Here is an 18,313-nt window from a genome sequence, read left to right as displayed (position 1 = left end):
TATATATTCCTGAGAAATGGAAGTCATCAGTTACAAGAATGGAGTTGTTTTCCAATAGCTGTCGGTAGAAGTGACTTCTTGTATATTTAATGTTATCACATCTCTCAAGGTCCTGAGAAGAACAGTATTAGGCTGAATGATTTATTTGTAATCAGGATCTATAAGAAGTCAAACTATTACACAGTTAATTTGTTGATTTTGCTTCTAAGTGAAATGTAACTGAAAAGAAATCTTTTTCTTTTTTATTCGTAATGCGATGCAGGCGTTGTTAGCTAGACCAGTATTTATTGCTCATTCCCAGTTGTCTTAAATGGCAGTTTAGATTAAACCACATTGCTATTGGTCTGAAGTCAGATGTAGACCAGACCAGGTAAAGCTAGCAGATTTCTCTCCCTAATGACATTAATTAAACAGATGGATTTTGCCTACAATCAACATTAGTTTTTGTAATCTTAGCTAACCCTCTTCACTTTCCACTATACCACCAATTTTGGTGTCATCATTAAACTTACTAACCATGCTTCCTATATATTCATCTAAATCATGACAGACAAAAGTGGACTCAATATTGATCCCTGTGGAACACTGCTGGTCGCAGTTCTCCAGTCTGAGAAATAACCCTCCACTGCCACTGTGTCTCCTACCACAAAGTCAATTTTGTGTCCAATTGCAAGTTTACCCTGAGTTCCATTTGTTCTAGCTTTACTAATTAGTCTGCTTTGTGGAACCTTGTCAAAGGCTTTACTAAAGTCTAAGTAAATAATGTCTACCGCTCTCCCCTCATTAATCTTTTTGGTAACTTTGTTAAAAAATACTCCTTTGAGTTAGTGAGACTTAATTTTCCTCGCACAAAACTATGCTGATTGTCCTTAATAAATCCTTGCTGCTCCCAATGCATGTAAGTTCTATTTTTCAGAATCATCTCCAACAACTTACCCACCACCGACGTCAGAGTTACAGATCTGTATTTCCAGGCATCTCCTTACAGCCTTTCTTAAACAATGGCACAACATTAGCCACCCTCCAATCCTCTGGTACCTTACCTTCTGTATAGATGATACAAATAATCTGCTCAGGACCCCACAATTTTCTCCCTAATTCCTAAAATGTCCTGGGATTCATTTGATCAGGCCATGGATATTTATATGCCTTTATGTTCTCTAAGACCTCCAGCACATCCTCATCTGTCATGTTTACTGTTTTCAAAACTTCAATATTTTATCTCCAAGTTCTCTAGCCTCTATTTCTTTCTCATCAGAAAAAAACTGAAGTGAAATATCAGTTTATTTTCTGTCCTACCTCCTAAGGTTCAACACAAAAATGATCTTGTTGATCTTTGAGGAGTCCTAATTTCTTGTCAAATTGTTCTCTTGCTCTTAATGTATTTGTAATCATTTTGAATTATTTTTAACCTTATCTGTCAAGGCTATTTCATCCTGTCTTTGCCTTCTTGATTTCCTTCGTAAGAATGCCCCTACACTCTTTATACTCTTCAAGTGGTTCAGTTGATCCCAGTTGCCTATATCTATAACATGGTTCTTTGTTATTCTTGATTAGAACCTCAATATCTTTGTTCATCTATTGTTCCCTAATCTTACCAGCCTTACCTTTCACTTTGACAGGAACATAATGTCCCTGAACTTACATTATCACACTTTTGAAGACCTCCCACTTGCCAGTCATCTCTTTACCTGCAAAGAGTTTACTCCAATCAATTTTTTGAAGTTCTCATTTCATAATTCTAACATTTGCCTTATTCCAGTTAATAACTCTTATGCCATATTTCTTTCTTAACATCCTTCTGACTATTGAAGGGGCCTATAGTACAATCCCATCAAGGTGATCATGCCTTTATTATTTCTAATTTCAGCCCGTGCATATTCACTAAATGATCCTGCAGAAGTATCTCCTTAATGAAAATGCAATGCCTCCCCCCACCCCCCGGGCCACCACCACCTTCTTTCTATCCTACCTTTAACATCTAAAACCTGGAACATTGAGCTGCCAGTCCTGATCTTGGCTCAGCCAAGTTTTGGTTATGGCTACAACATTCCATTCCCATGTTTCCATACATGCCCTGAGTTCATCAGCCTTACCTGGAAGACCTCCTTCATTGAAATAAATGCATTTTAATTCTTCAGTTACATCATTGTCTGACTTGCTCTTGTCTGTTTTTCCTTAATTAAATTGCTCTTTTCTGATTCAGAACCATCCTCATCTCTCTTTCTATTTTCACTCTTACTTAGGAAGATATCCCAGTGATCCAAGAAACTGATTCCCTGCATATTGTGCCATCTCTTCAGCCATTGATTTATCTCTCCTGTACTTTTATCCCTTTATTTTGGCCCCAAAAGTAAACCAAAGATTACACTTTTGATGTTTTTTTTAACCTTCCTCAGAACAATGGCCTGGAGTTCTGGATTGCAAGTCCAATGATATTGCCATTACATCGCCACCTCTCCCTAAATTTGAATACTCCAAATAATTCAATTGATTAACTCAATAGATTTATTGATGTATGACAATCTCGTATTTTACTAAACAGAAGACAATTGGAACTATAGGATTCTTGAACTTTATTATTTTTTAACTTTGGAAAATGAGCCATAACATTTATAAGAGTTCATCTCATCCGATTTATATGTTGAAGTATTATCAAAAAGGCATTTTGTGATTGCTGTTCAATGTCAGTACTGAATTGATCAGAAAAACAATGATGTTTTGAGACATTATTATAGGTCTACAATGAAAGTTGTCTCGTATCTTTAAGCTGACTAACTTAGTGTTCAATATCTTATTTCACTGAATAATCAGAATTCCCTCACCAGAATTAAACTGAACCAGCTATATAAGTACAGTGGTTACAACAGCAGATGAGGGCTTGGAATCTTGGAGTGAGTAACTTACCTCCTGACTCCTCAAAGCCCATCCACCATTTATATTGTACAACTCAAAACTGCATTGGAATGCTTCTCACTTGCCTGGATGAGTGCAGCTCCAACACTCAAGAAACTTTACACCATCCAAGACAAAGTAGCCCTTTTTATCGATACACATCCACTCCCTTCATCACTGAATCTCACTAACCACACTATGTGTGATCTACAGGATGCATTACAAAACTGCTCAGAAAAGACTCTGCAAACCCATTATCAGTTCAGTCTTGAAGGACAAATGCGGAGGTGCTGGTGTTGGACTTGGGTGAGACAAAGGCAGCAGATATGTGAGAACACAGTCACCTCCATATTCTCCTTTAAGCCACTCACCATCCTTACTTGGAAATATATTGCAGTTCCTTCAGTGTCATTGGGTGACCTGGATCCTGGATCAAGTAGATCCTGGAGCACCCTTCTTAATGGCATTGTGGGTCAACTTACACCAACAGCAGTGCTTTAAAAAGGCAGCTGACCACCAACTTCTCATGGGTAACTAGGGATTGGCATAATGCTGACCCAGCCAGTGACACCCTTGTCCCAAGAGTGAATTTAAAGAAAACAAATTGGAATGATTTATATTAGTCTTAGGTAATTATGCTGCTTTAGTAATGAATTTAGTAAAATTGAATCTCTGCTCAGAATTTCAAGGTATGAGCCATAAAAATTGAAAAGTTAATATGGTTGAAAACTGAATGGTTTTTCTGTACTGTATTTTTAAAAGGAAAGGAATTTAAATATTATTTGGTGTGAATATCATGTGGAATCGCTAAGTGTATTGTGAAATTTAGTTTTCCTGGTAAGAGTCCTATGGTGTTATGGCTGTAAGCACGGAGCAAAGTAAAAAGCAGTTAAATGTCAGTACCTCTGACAATAGTAATGTCAAGAAATGATTGTCATGCCATTTTCAAGATAGAAGCCATTAGTTATTTCTTTATTGCCCTGACATTGATGGCCTGAAGATTACAAGTAGCAACTCAGACAGCTATGAAATAATTTACTTTTTTCATCATCTTTGGTAATGAATAACGTTTCTTTAGATAATTAAAGTCAATATGTTAATAGCTTTTGAAAGGGAACATTTGTTGCAGATACTTCAGAATGAAAATGTTGTGCTTAAATGTAAGGTGTTCCAAGGTATCTATAAGGTTGCAACACTAAATTTTCTAAACTGTTATTTTGCAGCTGAAGAGGAAGAGGAAGATATTGTTCCTAAGCAAGTAATTGAACCGGAACCAGAACAAATACAAAAAGAAGAAGTTAAAGAAGGTATTTTGTAGTGAAAATTTGTTCTGAAGAGCTTAACAACATAACCTGATTGTAGTAGTATACTTTGCATATGCAGTTCTGTGATTTGGTGTCAACGGTGATCATTTTACACCAAGACAACCACTTGACTATCAAGTTTGTTATTGTTGAAGCAAAACTATTAAAACAATTTAAATTTATACAGTTCCTTTAATATAACAAGATATTCCAAATCATTTTGGATTGGGAACAAAGCCACGTTAGAGGTGTTAGGTCAGATGACCTAAATCTTGGATAAGGAGTGTCTTAAAGGTTTAAAGTGAAGCGTTGAAGCAAAGAGGTGCACAGCGCGAATTTCAGAGCATGTTATCTATGTAACTGAGGGGGCAGCAATAATTGAGATTGTTTAAGAGACCAGAATATAAGAAGCAGTATATCTCAGAGCAGACTCGATGGGCCAAACGGCCTACTTCTCTTGCATCTTCTGGTTTTGAGAGATTGGAAAAGATAACAGAGAAAGGGAGGAGCAAGGCAACAAAAGGGTTTGAAAAAAAGATGAAAATGTTAAAGTTAAGGTGTTGCTTGAGAAAGAACCATTGTTGGTCAGTGGCACAGGGTTAATAGGGGAACAGGACTTGGTGTAAGTTGAGTCATAATCAGGAGCTTTATGGACGATCTCAAATCTGCAGTGAATGGAGCATGAGAGATCAGCCAGGAATGTGTTGGAAAAATAGAGCATAGTAGTAAAAAACTCAACAGCAGATGAGTTGAAATGGGTGAAATTGGATAACTTTACAGAAATGGAAATGCACAATATTAGCGATGGCACGAACATTAATTCAGAAGCTCATCTTTGGATCAAATATGACAACGTTTTTGTGAACAAACTGGCTTGGTCTCAAGAGTGGCCTCAGGGCGATGGGTGGAGTTGATGCCCAAGGTTGGAGATTGGATTGGGGATAAAAAGCATTGAATTGAATTTATTGTCACATGTACCGAGGCACAGTGAATAGCCTTGTCTTGCGAGCAATACAGGCAGATCACAGAGTTAAGTATCATTGATAAGTAAATAATAGGTAAACAGCAGCAAAAACAAAAACACAGGTGCAGGCGAATGTTAAGAGTTTGTGAGTCCATTCAGTATTCTAACAATAGTAGGGTAGAAAACTGGTGCATGTTCAGGTTTCTGTACCTCCTCCCCGATGGTAGAGGTTGTAGAAGAACGTTGCCAAGGTGGGATGGATTTTTGAGAATGCTGGTGGCTTTTCCTTGCCAGCGGGCTTGGTAGGTGGTGTCATCAGCGAACTCCAGTTGCAGAGAGTGGGGCTTAGTCTGAGAGTACCAAGATTAGTAATCAGTCTCCAGTCTTTCCCAATATTTAATTGGAAAAAAGTTCTCCTCATCCACTACTGACCTCTGATAAGCAGGTTAATAATTTTGCAGCTGTGCAAGAGTCAAAAGACGTGATTGTGTGGTGTAACTAGGTGTTGTCAGCATAAAAGGGAAAACTAATGCTGTGTATTCGGTGATGTCACGGAAGGGAAATACGATGGGGACTGAGGATTGATCCTTGGAAATTTAATTTGAAGTCATAAATACATCTAAGTGTCTTATATTACCATTCTGTATATAATATAAATTATACAAAATTGCACAGATCTGTTACTGTGTGGTTTAATTGTTTACATTCACTTCAATATCCTCAGCTTTTCTTTGAGGTCAAACTGACTTCAAGGTGAGTTACCTCTCATTGGAAATTTGGAACCAAGAGAACACACTGATAATTTTACTCCAGGCACTATTGAGGAGCAAAGAGGGTGGCACATTGGCTCACTGGTTAGCACTGCTGCCTCAGTGTCAGGAACCCAGGTTTGATTCCAGTCTCTGGCAACTGTTTGTATGGAGTTTGCATATTCTCCCCATGTCTGCGTGCTTTCCTCCGGGTGCTCTAGTTTCCTCCCACAGTCCAAAGATGTGCGGTTTGGGTGGATTGACCATGCTAAAATTGCCCATTGTATCCAGGGATATGCAGGTTAGGTGGGTTTGCCATGGTAAATGCAGGGTTACAGGAATAGGGTAGAGGGAGAGATCTGGGAGGAATTCTTTTCAGAGGATCAATGTCGATTCGATGGGCCGAATGTCTACAATATAAATCTTCCAACTTTGCTCCAGTGCACTGTGAAGGTTTATTGCAATAGAGAGGTTGTATCCAACTGGCTGTTTTTCCTAGCCTGACTCTTGGCTCTCTGGGCTTAATTAAACCAGATACATTCCTTTATAGAGAATGTAAAGGACCCAGATGGAACAGATAGGAAGAAAGATGTATTATCGTGAAGAGAGAAGTCAGTGATCAGAGTATTAAGCTTTAATGTAATTGAGGAAAGCATGCAAGGGGAATTGAGAGTAAATACATTTCATTCGGAGTGGTTTAGGGTCTAGATCTCACTGACTGAATGAGTGGGAGAGGCAGAAACCCTATGCACATTTAAAAAAATAATAGTGCTTTGGACCAAGAGTTTGAACATAAGATTAGGCTGGATGGCTAGTAATGGCTAGTCAAGAGATAAACAATTGATTATGTCACAAGGAGGCCATTGGCTCTTCATGTTTATGTTGATTCTTTACAAGAGCAATTCTTTCAGTACCACCCTAACTCTGTCACCCTGAAATTGTTCACTTTTCTGATTTTTATCAACTTTATTGTTGAAAGCCATAATTGAATTTGCCTCCACCATACTTTTATGTAGAACATTAGACTCTCTAAACACTTGGTGAAATGGAAGATCATCCTCGAATCACCATTGCTTCTTTTGCCTGTCATCTTAAGTTGGTATCCTTTGGTCCACAACTTTGTGAACAGTGTCTTTAAATACTCGGAGGTTTTGGAGATTTAAAAAAATCTCTATCAAATCTCCTCTCAATTATCTCTTTTTTTTAAGGAGAAAACTTGCTCTTCTTCAATCTGTTCATGTAATTGAAGTTCCTTATTCCTGGAACCTTGCTTGTAAACCTTTTTAGCACCCTCTCCAAAACATCCAGTTAAAACATGGTGTCTATAATTAGATACACTGCCTGTTTGTAACGAATCAGTATTTCATAACATTTTGTCATAACCTCCTTACCTTTGGATCCTATGCATCCCTTTATACAAATTTGTGACCCCATCTATCTTTTCAACAGTTTCTCAACCTGCCCTGCCACTTCAAACAATTCTGCACATTAACTTCCAGGCATCTTTGTTTCTGCAACCCTTTTACAATTGCATTCTTTAGATTATGTTGCCTGTCCTCATTCTTTATTTGTCAGCAATTTTTTCCTGCAATTACTCCGCCCTGTACCATATATAACATACATACACACTTCTGTATGTGCATACATCTAGAATACAGAATTCTAAGTGTGGTCTGTCTCACTGAATTTATATGCATTATATAATTTTGGAGACTTTCAATCTAGTGTGCTTTAATGTCAACTGTAATAAATTGTGCTTGCTGTTCTGTAGGCAATTATTTGTGCCTATATACATTGTTATCATTTTCGCATTTTGCATATTTCCAAGTATATGAAATAAGAACAGGAGTAGGCCATTGACACCCTACAACCTGCTGTTGTATTTAATGAAATGATACGTGATACCTAATCCTCTGGGATTAGGTCCGAATTCTTGGACTGCGCATGATCTTAAACTTTAGATAGAGGATGGATCACATTGGATCGACACTTTTTGATATTGCTCTTGTTGTGAAAGTGCTAATAGACTTTATTACTCAAAAAGGCTGGGTCAGCGTTGCCCTTATTAATCAAAAAGGCTGGCTCAGGGACAATACTCTTGCAGCTGTCAGAAGGTTTGGGTTCAGAGGGCCTGAGCACTCGGCTTAATTTTATTGCCAGGTTGAGGATCTAGAAAAAAATACTTAATTTTCAGAGCATCATTACAGCCCAAAAGTGCTTCACTGGACAAATATGTATTTCAAAGTGTCATCATTGGTAACATCTGAAACTGCGCATTGCGTAATAATGGTCAACTCATCTGATTGTGAAATTAGTTGGTGGAGAACGCGCCAGCTCTTGATTTTGGAAAAGACATAGAGTTAAGGCCCTTATGGTAGAGATGGATTTAAAGATCCTTTCCACTATTTAAAACAAAGAATAATTCTCTATTTGCCAGAGAGTAAAGAGATTAACTGGTCATTTACCTTACTGCTGTTTACTAATTATCTAATTTACTACCCAGATAGCAAATTGCTACACTTTTAAAACTTGATTGACTGTGAATCTCTTAGAGTCATCCTAAAATTGTGAAAGCACTGTATAGTTTTATCATTCTTTTGTCACTTCTTCCATCTCAGGGTTTCATGCTGATTTGATTTGCTTCTACTGTTGCTTTATTTAAAATGAACTAACATCAAAATGAAGGACGTTATAACCAGAGACGTTATTGGTCTCAGTGGGTTAATAACACACCATTTATATGTTTTCTGTAAAGAATATCTTAATTTGATTAATTAAAGATTAATTTGACATTATGTATAGAGAAAAATATTTTAGGTCATGAGCAAATAAGTTCATTGATCAAGTAAAATATGAGGGACATAGATAAGGTGAATAACAAAGGGCTTTGCCCAAAGGTGGGGCAGTTCAAAACTAGGGAGCATATTTTTAAGGTGAGAAGAGAAAGGTCCCTTTTAAATCTGAGCGGCAACGTTTCCACACAGAGGTTGGTTCATACATGCAATGAACTCCCAGCGGAAATGGTAGATATAGGTACAGTTCCAACATTTAAGACATGAACATGAATAGGAAAAGTTTAAAGGGATATTGACCAAATGCAGGCAAGTGAGATTAGTTTAGTTTGGGAAACTTGGTCAGCATGTACGAATTGGACCGAAGGGTCTGGTTCTATGCTGCATGACTCTGACATGCGAATGAAATGAATGTTATATGTATTTTTCTTTGGCATGAGGAAGATTTAAAAAAAAAAATGTCAGGACTGCCTTTTCTTTATCAATTAGTAGTTGACGGTTTTGAATTTCAGCAAGAAATTGCACTAGACATTGTGGTCGCATGCTTAAATGCTACACTAATGGGAACTTTGATGCATCTTCAAAGGAAATTGGATTGAATAGACGGCCAAGTGAAGACGTAAAGTACCTTTCTGAATTGCATGTTTAAAACAAACTCAAAGTAAGAAAGATTTGCTCACCTTGTTTCACCAGGTGCACCACGTGAACTTACAGAAGAGGAAAGACAGCAAATTATTCACTCTGATGAATTCCTCACATTCTTTGATCACAGCACCAGAATAATTGAACGAGCTCTTGCAGAACATAAAGATCTCTTTTTTGACTACAGTGGCAAGGATTTAGAAGAAAAAGAAGGGTATTATTCATTATTTTATGTATTTTGGCTAGACTGTTTCTGAACTGAACAGCATTTTTGACTTGCACTTTTTCTTAACAGAGAACTTCAAGGTGGAGCTAAACTTTCTATAAACAGACAGTTTTTTGATGAGCGCTGGTCAAAACATCGCGTTGTTACATGCATGGATTGGTCACCTCAGGTAGAATGTTCAACTTTTATTTTCTATGTGAGGGTACTTTTTCCACCTTGTCTTCATTAACCTTTTTCTCTTTATGTACTTCTCGAAGGTTTTTACAATTAGTTTGTTCTTTGTACTCTCGTACTCTATTTTCTTCCATTTTAATCAATTCTTTTGCATTCCTTTGCTGAAATCTAAACTGCTCCTAACCCTCAAGCTTGCTTTTTTTTTTGGCCAATTTGTATGTCTCTTCTTTAGATCTTGTATTATCCTTAATTTCTCTTGTTAGCCTTGATTGGGCCACCTTTCTGGTTTTATTTTTGTGCCAGAAAGGAATGAATAATCATTGCAGTTTCTCCATACATTCTTTAAAAGTTTACCATTGACTTTCCACTCATCACTTTAACTAACATTTCCCAAGTTATTGTAGCCAACTTTTGCCTCATATCATCATAGTTCCTTCATTTAGATTGAGGATCCAAGTCTCAGAATCAACCGTACCACATTCCATCTTAATGAAGAATTCTGTCATATTATGGTCACTCTTCTCCAAAAGGGCCTTCTCCAAAATTGGCAGCTAGATTGCCAATTTTTTTCTCATTGCATTTTATCCAATCTAAGAGGGCCTGTTGTCCCGTTGGCAGTTAAACATGTTGATCCAGAAAACCACCTTGCAAATAATCCAGGAATTTATCTTCTGTGGCATTGTTACTGATTTGATTTGCCCAATCTATATCAGGTTAGTATCTCTCATAATGACAGCTGTACTTTTATTGCAACCATCTCTGATTTCCTGTTTCGTTCTTTCTTCAACTTTACCACTACAATTTATTTGTACAACCCCATGATCATTTTCTGCCTCTTGGTGTTTCTAAGCTGTACCAATACAGATTCCACTTCACTTCATAGTGGTCTCATTTGCATTATTTTGCACTGTGGCCCTGTTTGATTCTTGCCCTTGAATTTTCTGCCTATCACTTATCATCTTATCCATTCTATATTTTGTTTTTGACCTTTTTGTCCTCCATCTTGTTTCCCTGTATAAGTTCCCTGGCCGTTCTAGTTTAAGTCCTCCCTGAGTGTACTCGCAAATATTTCCCTTGGAAATCAGTTTTGTTCCTAATCTGGTGCAATCTGTCCAGCATGTATTGCTTCAGCACTTCCTAATTCCTATGTTGTACTTTTAGGACATTGTCCCTTATTTTTACCTATGTTGTTGGTACTGATGTGTTCTATGACCATTGGCTATTCACCCTCCCACTCCAGAATATCTTGTGCTGCCTCAAACCATTCTTGCCTCGAGCACCCAAGAGGCAACATACCATCCTGGAATCTTGTTTGTGGCCACAGCAGCACTCCGGGTAGCATGCCCTATAGTAACAATCCCCTATTGTAGCATTTATAGGCATATGATTCCTCTTCCACGCAGCAAGGCCACCAAGGTGCAAAAAAAAAGGACTGTTGCTACTTTCCTCTGAGAGGTCATTCTCACCCAACAGTATCCATAGTGGTATATCTGTTTTGCAGGAGGTGGCCACAGGGGATTCCTGCATTGCAATCCTGGTCCTTTTCCTATGCCTGGTGGTCTTCCATTCTCTCTCTGTGTGTACTATCCACGATACACTCAGCTGAGGGGATACTCAACAGTGTTCCAAGTCACTGATCAAGTTCTGGTATTGGGACTTCCAGGAGATGCAGATGGAGATACCTCCTGCACACTGGAACTATGCCCAACTTGCCACATAAGCAGGAGAAGTGTCTTGAGCTCCCCATCCTTGACTTACCCCATTTACATTAGATACTATAATGATAGCTAGGGAACTCATATTGAACATGGTAGAAAAAATGCTGGCACATAAAACCATACATCTCAGAATGCATTACTGGATTTCACATGTATGCATTCAGTCATAGATTACATACTTCTCTGTGGTGTCCACTGTTAATATTTTACTTTTGCACTCTTAGTCTTGATACAGAAACCTTAAAGAAGCTATGTATTGAATAAAGTATGACTGAGTTGTTAAAGTGTGACTGAGTCGTTATAATGTATTAAGTTCTTAATTAATAACCTGTTTGATTCTGAAAAACGAATTTTATGTTTAGAAAATAACATTTTATATATCATAAATTCACAATAAATGAATACATTGGTTAAGTTTATGATATATTTTAACCTCTACCTTAATCTAAAAGTAGAATATTGCAGATACTGGAATTCTGAAATAAAAGTAGAAAATGCTAAAAATACACAACAAGCCTGGTTGCATTCATGGAGAGACAAACAGTGTTTGAAGTTAGTGACTGAGCCTGAAGCAAAGCTGCATACTTTACAGAAGATCTGTGTGAACTAGGCATACATGTTTAGCATCTTCAATCAGTCAGATTGAAGAATTCTCCCTGACGTGCACAGTCTAAATCAGGAAAGACCTGTATAGAAAAACGAGTGGTAGTAGTCCGTCACTTAAATGTTATGTGTTTAACTTGCATCCCATCAATATCCTTAGTAACAAACTATTATATTTCACACAGCCCTCTCTGATTCTCTAAAGGTTCTGAAATACTATGTAGACTTGCAGCTTGCGGCAGTTTGCAGCCTCATCTGTTTGTAATAGTGACTGATGTACAGCTAATATGTTAACTACCGAGGAGCATAGTATTGCTGTGCCTCAGGCAACCTACTGTTCCTGTTAATGTTTCTTTTCTGATCTTGCTGTCAATAGTATCCAGAACTACTTGTTGCTTCGTATAACAACAATGAAGATGTTCCTCATGAACCAGATGGTGTAGCTCTTGTGTGGAACATGAAATTTAAGAAAACTACTCCAGAATATGTCTTCCATTGCCAGGTACAGTATGAGATCTCGTTCAACCAAAGCCTTTATTTAATTCACTTAGAAATGTGGACCATCGCTTAAGACTTTCTCATGCTTGTGAACTTAACAATTTAATCACTCTAGCATATACATTAATTTTCAACACTTTTATGTTGGTAATAGTGTTAAATACTTTATGTCACATGCTAGCTATATAAGATATTGTATATGTCATAGAGATGTAACAGCATGAAAACAGACCCTTCGGTCAGGCTATTTATATACCCATCCAGATGCCTTTTAAATTTTGTAATTTTACCAGCCTCCGTCACTTCCTCTAGCAGTTCATTCCATACACACACCACACTTTGTTTAAAAAGTTGCCCCTTAAGTCCTTTTTAAATTTTTCTCTGCTCACCCTAAATGTATGTCCTCTTGTTCTGGACTCCCCCACCCCAGGGAAAAGACCTTGTTTATTTACCCTGTCCATGCCCCACATGATTTTAAAAACCTCTATAAGGTCACTTCTCAGCCTCCAATGCTCCAGGAAAAACAGCCCCAGCCTTATTTAAGAAGGATAGTAGGAATGATCTAGGTAATTATAGTCCGGTGAGCCTGATGTCAGTGGTCGGAAAGCCTCAGAAGATACTGAGGGATAGGATCTATTTACATTTGGAAGAAAATGGGCTTGTCAGTGACAGGTAGCATGGTTTTGTGCAGGGAAGGTCATGTCTTACCAACTCAGTAGAATTCTTTGAGGATGTGACTAAGTTGATTGATGAGGGAAGGGTTGCTCATGTCATATACATGGACTTTAATAAGGCATTTGATAAGGTTCTCCATGGTAGGCTGATGGAGAAACTAAAGTCGCATGGGGTCCAGGGTGGACTAGCTAGATGAATGGAGAATTGGCTGTGCAGCAGGAGATAGAGAGTAGTGGAAGGGAGTTTCTCAAAATGAAGAACTATGACCAGTAGTGTTCCACAGGGATCCGTATTGGGACCAATGTTGTTTGTGATATACATAAATGATCTGGAAGAAAGTATAGGTGTTCTGATTAGCAAGTATGCAACTGACAATAAAATTGGTGGAGTATCAGATATTGAAGGGGACTGTCAGAGAGTGCAGCAGAATATAAATAACTTGGAGAGTTGAGCAGAGAAATGGCAGATGGAATTCAATCTGGCTAAATGCGAGATGATGCATTTTGGAAGATCTAATTCAAGAGCAAACTTTACAGTAAATGGAGAAGCCCTGAGGAAAATTGTTGTACAGAGAGATCTGGGTGTTCAGGCCTATTGTACCCTGAAGGTAGCAACGCAGGCCGATAGAGTGGTTGAGAAGGCATATGGTTTGCTTTGCCTCATCGGATGGGGTATTGAGTACAAGTATTGGCAGGTCATATTATTGTTGTATAGGACTTTGGTTTGGTCACATTTGGAATATTGTGTACAGATCTGGTCACCACATTACCAAAAGGATGTGGATGCTTTGGAGAGGGTGCTGAAGAGGTTCACCAGGATATTGTCTGGTATGGAGGGCACTAGCTATGTAGAGAAGCTGAGTAGATAAAGATTATTTTCATTAAAAAGATGGAGGTTGAGGGAGGGACCTGATTGAGGTCTACAAAATCATGAGAAGTATAAACAGAGTGGATAGCAAGAAGCTTTTTCCCAGTGTGGGGGACTCAATTACTAGAGGCCATGAGTTCAAGGTGAGAGGAAAATGTTTAAGGGAGATATGTGTGGAAAGTTCTTTACAGAGAGGGTGGTAGGTGCCTGGAAGGTGTTGCCAGCGGAGGAGGTAGAGGTGGGCACAATAGTGTCATTTAAGATGTATCTAGACAGATACATGAATGGGTAGAGAGCAGAGGGATATAGATCCTTAGAAAATAGGTGACAGGTTTAAATAGAGGATCTGAATCAGCACAGGCTTGGAGGGCTGAAGGGCCTGATTCTGTGCTGTAATTTTCTTTGTCCTTTGCATTCATCCTCTCTCCATAGCTCAAATCCTCCAACCCTGGCAGCATCCTTGTAAATCTTTTCTGAACTCTTTCAAGTTTCACAACATCTTTCCGATAGGAAGAAGGTAGACCAGAATTACACACAATATTTCAAAAGTGGCCTGTACAGCTACAATATGACCTCCCAACCCCTGTACTCAATGCTCTGACTAATAATGCAAAGCATACCAAATGCCTTCTTCACTATCCTATCTACCTGTGACTTTCAAGGAACTATGAACCTGCAATCCAAGGTTTTTTCATTCAGCAATGCTACCCAGGACCTTACCATTAAGTATATAAGTCCTGCCTTGATTTGCCTTTCCAAAATGCAACACCTAACATTTATCTAAGTTAAACTTCATCTCCCACTTCTCAGCCCATTGGCCCATCTGATCAAGATCCTGTTATACTCTGAGGTAACTTTCTTCACTGTCCACCAAACGTCCAATTTTGGTGCCATCTGCAAACTTACTAACTATACCTCCTATGTTCGCATCCAAATCATTTACATAATGGTAAAAAGCAGTAGACCCAGCATTCATCCTTGTGGCACTCCACTGGTCACTGCTTCCAGTCTGAAAGGCAACTCTCCACCACCACCCTCTGTCTTCCAGCTTTGAGCCAGTTCTGTATCCAAATGGCTAGTTCCCTCTGTAGTCCATGTGATCTAACCTTGCTAACCAGTCTACTATGAGGAACCTCTCGAATGCTTCACTGAAGTCCACATAGGTCACATCCACCGCTTTGCCCTCATCAATCCACTTCATTACTTCTTCAGAAAACTCAGTCGAGTTCGTGAGACATGATTTCCCATGCACAAAGCGAGGTTGACTATCCCTAATCGGTCCTTGTCTTTCCAGTTCCTCAGGATTCCCTCCAACAACTTACCCACCACCGATGTCAGGCTGACCGGTCTATAGTTCCCTGGCTTTTCTTTACCACCTTTCTTGAATAGTGGCACCATGTTAGCCAACCTCCAGTCTTCTGGCACCTCACCTGTGACTGTTAATGATACAAATATCTCAGTAAGGGCCCTAGTAAACACTTCCCTAGCTTCCCACAGCCTTCTGGTGCACATCTGATGAGTTTCTGGGGATTTATCCACCTTTATATGTTTAAAGGCATCCAGCACCACCACCTCTAATATGGACATCTTTCAAGATGACACCATCTATTTCCCTACATTCTATATCTTCCATGTCCTCCTTCACAGTAAACATTGATGCAAAATACTGTTTAGTATCTCTCCCATCTCCTGCGGTCCACACATAGGCAGCCTTGTTGATCTTTGAGGGCCCTATTCTCTCCCTAGTGACCCCTTTGTCTTTAATGTATTTATATAATCCCTTTGGATTCTCCTTAGCCCTATTTGCCAAAGCTGGCATGTCCCCTTTTTGCCCTCCTGATTTCCCCCTTAAGTATACTCCAACCGCCTTTATACTCTTCTAAGGGCTTACTTACTCTCTGCTGTCTATACTTGGCATATGTTTCCTTCTTTTTCCTAATCAAAACCTCAATTTCTCTAGTCATCTAGCATTCCCTACTCCTACAAACCTTGCTTTTCACCAGAACAGGAATTTACCTTCTCTGGACACTTGTCATCTGATTTTTGAAGATTTCCCATTTCCAGCAGTACCTTTACCTGCAAACATCCCCCCCACCCCAAGTCAACTTTGGAAAATTCTTGCCTAATGTCTTGTAACAGTGGAAATGAATTTGATTAAAGCATTCATAAATAGATGTCAGCTATCCCAGTGTTATTTGCATGGCTGAAAAATCCAGTTTCAACAAAGAAGCTATTTTCCAAACTCATCAATATTCAGCTGGTAAGGATTAGGTATGAACAATGCAAGTCAACATTTTTCTCTGTTTTGCCTTCCAGCTAAAACAGCTCTGTGAGATTAGTAACTATGTTTAGAAAAGCTGGTCATACCACTAAATATTCCATAACTACATTGACCATTTATCATTGTTACTATTGTTATGACACAGATAGCAAGCCAAACCAAATCAGCCTTACTATCACTAGATTTGCAACACGTTTAAATTAAAACATTCAATGACTCTCAAAATTGCCCAATTGTTCGAACAAAACTTTATTAATCATACAATCCCTACAGTATGGAAACAGGTCATTTGGCCCAACAAGTCCAGACCGACCTTCCGAGAAGTATTCCACCCAGACCCACTCCCCAACCTTATTACTCTACATTTCCCCTGGCTAATGCATCTAGCCTGCACATCCCTGAACACTATGGACAACATAGCATGGCCAATTCACCTAACCTACACGTATTTGGACTGTAGGAAGAAACCAGAGCATCCGGAGGAAACCCATGCAGACTTGGAGAGAATGTCCAAACTCCACACAGACAGTTGCCTGAGGCTGGAATTGAACTTTGGTTCCTGGCACTGGGAGGCAGCAGTGCTAACCACTGAACCACCGTGACACCATTAATAAGAGATTTTGGACACTACGTTTATAGCTTAAACAAATCCAGTGGGCGGCACGGTGGCCCAGTGGTTAGCACTGCTGCCTCACAGCGTCAGAGACCCGGGTTCAATTCCCGCCTCAGGCGACTGACTGTGTGGAGTTTGCACGTTCTCCCCGTGTCTGCGTGCGTTTCCTCCGGGTGCTCCGGTTTCCTCCCACAGTCCAAAGATGTGCAGATCAGGTGAATTGGCCATACTAAATTGCCCGTAGTGTTAGGTAAGGGGTAAATGTAGGGGTATGGGTGGGTTGCGCTTCGGCGGGTCGGTGTGGATTTGTTGGGCCGAAGGGCCTGTTTCCACACAGTAATGTAATCTAATCTAAAAAAAAATTAACAGTGTATTATCAACAATATAATTTTAGTTGAACATTGATGTTCACCTAATGTGCAATCCTGCTTAATGTGCAACCTAAAAAAAAGTCTTTTTTAATCAATCCTCCAGTCACACAGACAGCAGACCATGGCTAAGGGAAAATTAAAGAAAATAAGTGAATTGTAATTTGCTGGTTCAATAAACCATTCCATATGATATCAGTTTTTCATAAAATTCTGGGAGAAAGCTTTGTACATATTTAGAGCTTGTTTGAAATCTGAAGTCACTGGTGAATGCAAATGGTTTCAGAAGACCTTCAGAAACATTCATTTATTTCCTACTGACAGGGATTCTTTTCTCAGAACATTTAACAATTCAATAACTTGATGGAAAATTAGAGAGAGAGAGAGAGCAAAACGCAGCAGCAGTCTCTGGAGCTTCTAAAAACCTAGTCAGAAAGGTTTTTGAAGTTTCTTTCCAATCAAAGTTCTCGGTGATCGGCTGGTTAGAACTGGTCTTCCCTTGATTCCTGCTGCGCTTAGGTGACCTGCTGCGCTTTTCCTGCAACACATTTTCAGCTCTGATCTCCAGCATCTGCAGACCTCACTTTCTCCTTCCCTTGATTGACCAATTCAACATCCAACCAGCTGGGCATAGCAGCACCTTGGTGCCAAAGTGGTAAAAACAATGACTGCAGATGCTGGAAACCAGATTCTGGATTAGTGGTGCTGGAAGAGCACAGCAGTTCAGGCAGCATCCAAGGAGCTTCGAAATCGACGTTTCGGGCAAAAGCACTTCATCAGGAATAAAGGCAGTGAGCCTGAAGCGTGAAGAGATGAGCTAGAGGAGGGTGGGGGTGTGGAGAAAGTAGCATAGAGTACAATGGGTGAGTGGGGGAGGGGATGAAGGTGATAGGTCAGGGAGGAGAGGGTGGAGTGGATAGGTGGAAAAGGAGATAGGCAGGTAG

The 18,313-nt window shown here is 39.2% G+C and overlaps 1 protein-coding gene across 4 annotated transcripts in view; it reads left to right on the top strand.

Annotated features, from left to right (window-relative positions):
* Window positions 1-18,313, top strand: part of dync1i2b (dynein, cytoplasmic 1, intermediate chain 2b) — an 87,296-nt gene that overhangs the window by 50,311 nt on the left and 18,672 nt on the right. For all 4 annotated transcript variants that reach the window (XM_043693645.1, XM_043693646.1, XM_043693647.1 and 1 more), the window contains 4 exons: window positions 4,119-4,202; window positions 9,398-9,560; window positions 9,642-9,741; window positions 12,444-12,569. In XM_043693645.1, the coding sequence (XP_043549580.1) occupies window positions 4,119-4,202; window positions 9,398-9,560; window positions 9,642-9,741; window positions 12,444-12,569 (473 nt within the window). The remainder of the gene's footprint in view (window positions 1-4,118; window positions 4,203-9,397; window positions 9,561-9,641; window positions 9,742-12,443; window positions 12,570-18,313) is intronic.

Source organism: Chiloscyllium plagiosum, chromosome 7 (genome assembly GCF_004010195.1).
Source record: "Chiloscyllium plagiosum isolate BGI_BamShark_2017 chromosome 7, ASM401019v2, whole genome shotgun sequence".
NCBI classification, from domain to species: Eukaryota; Metazoa; Chordata; class Chondrichthyes; order Orectolobiformes; family Hemiscylliidae; genus Chiloscyllium; species Chiloscyllium plagiosum.
This window is presented reverse-complemented; position numbering and strand designations above follow the sequence as displayed.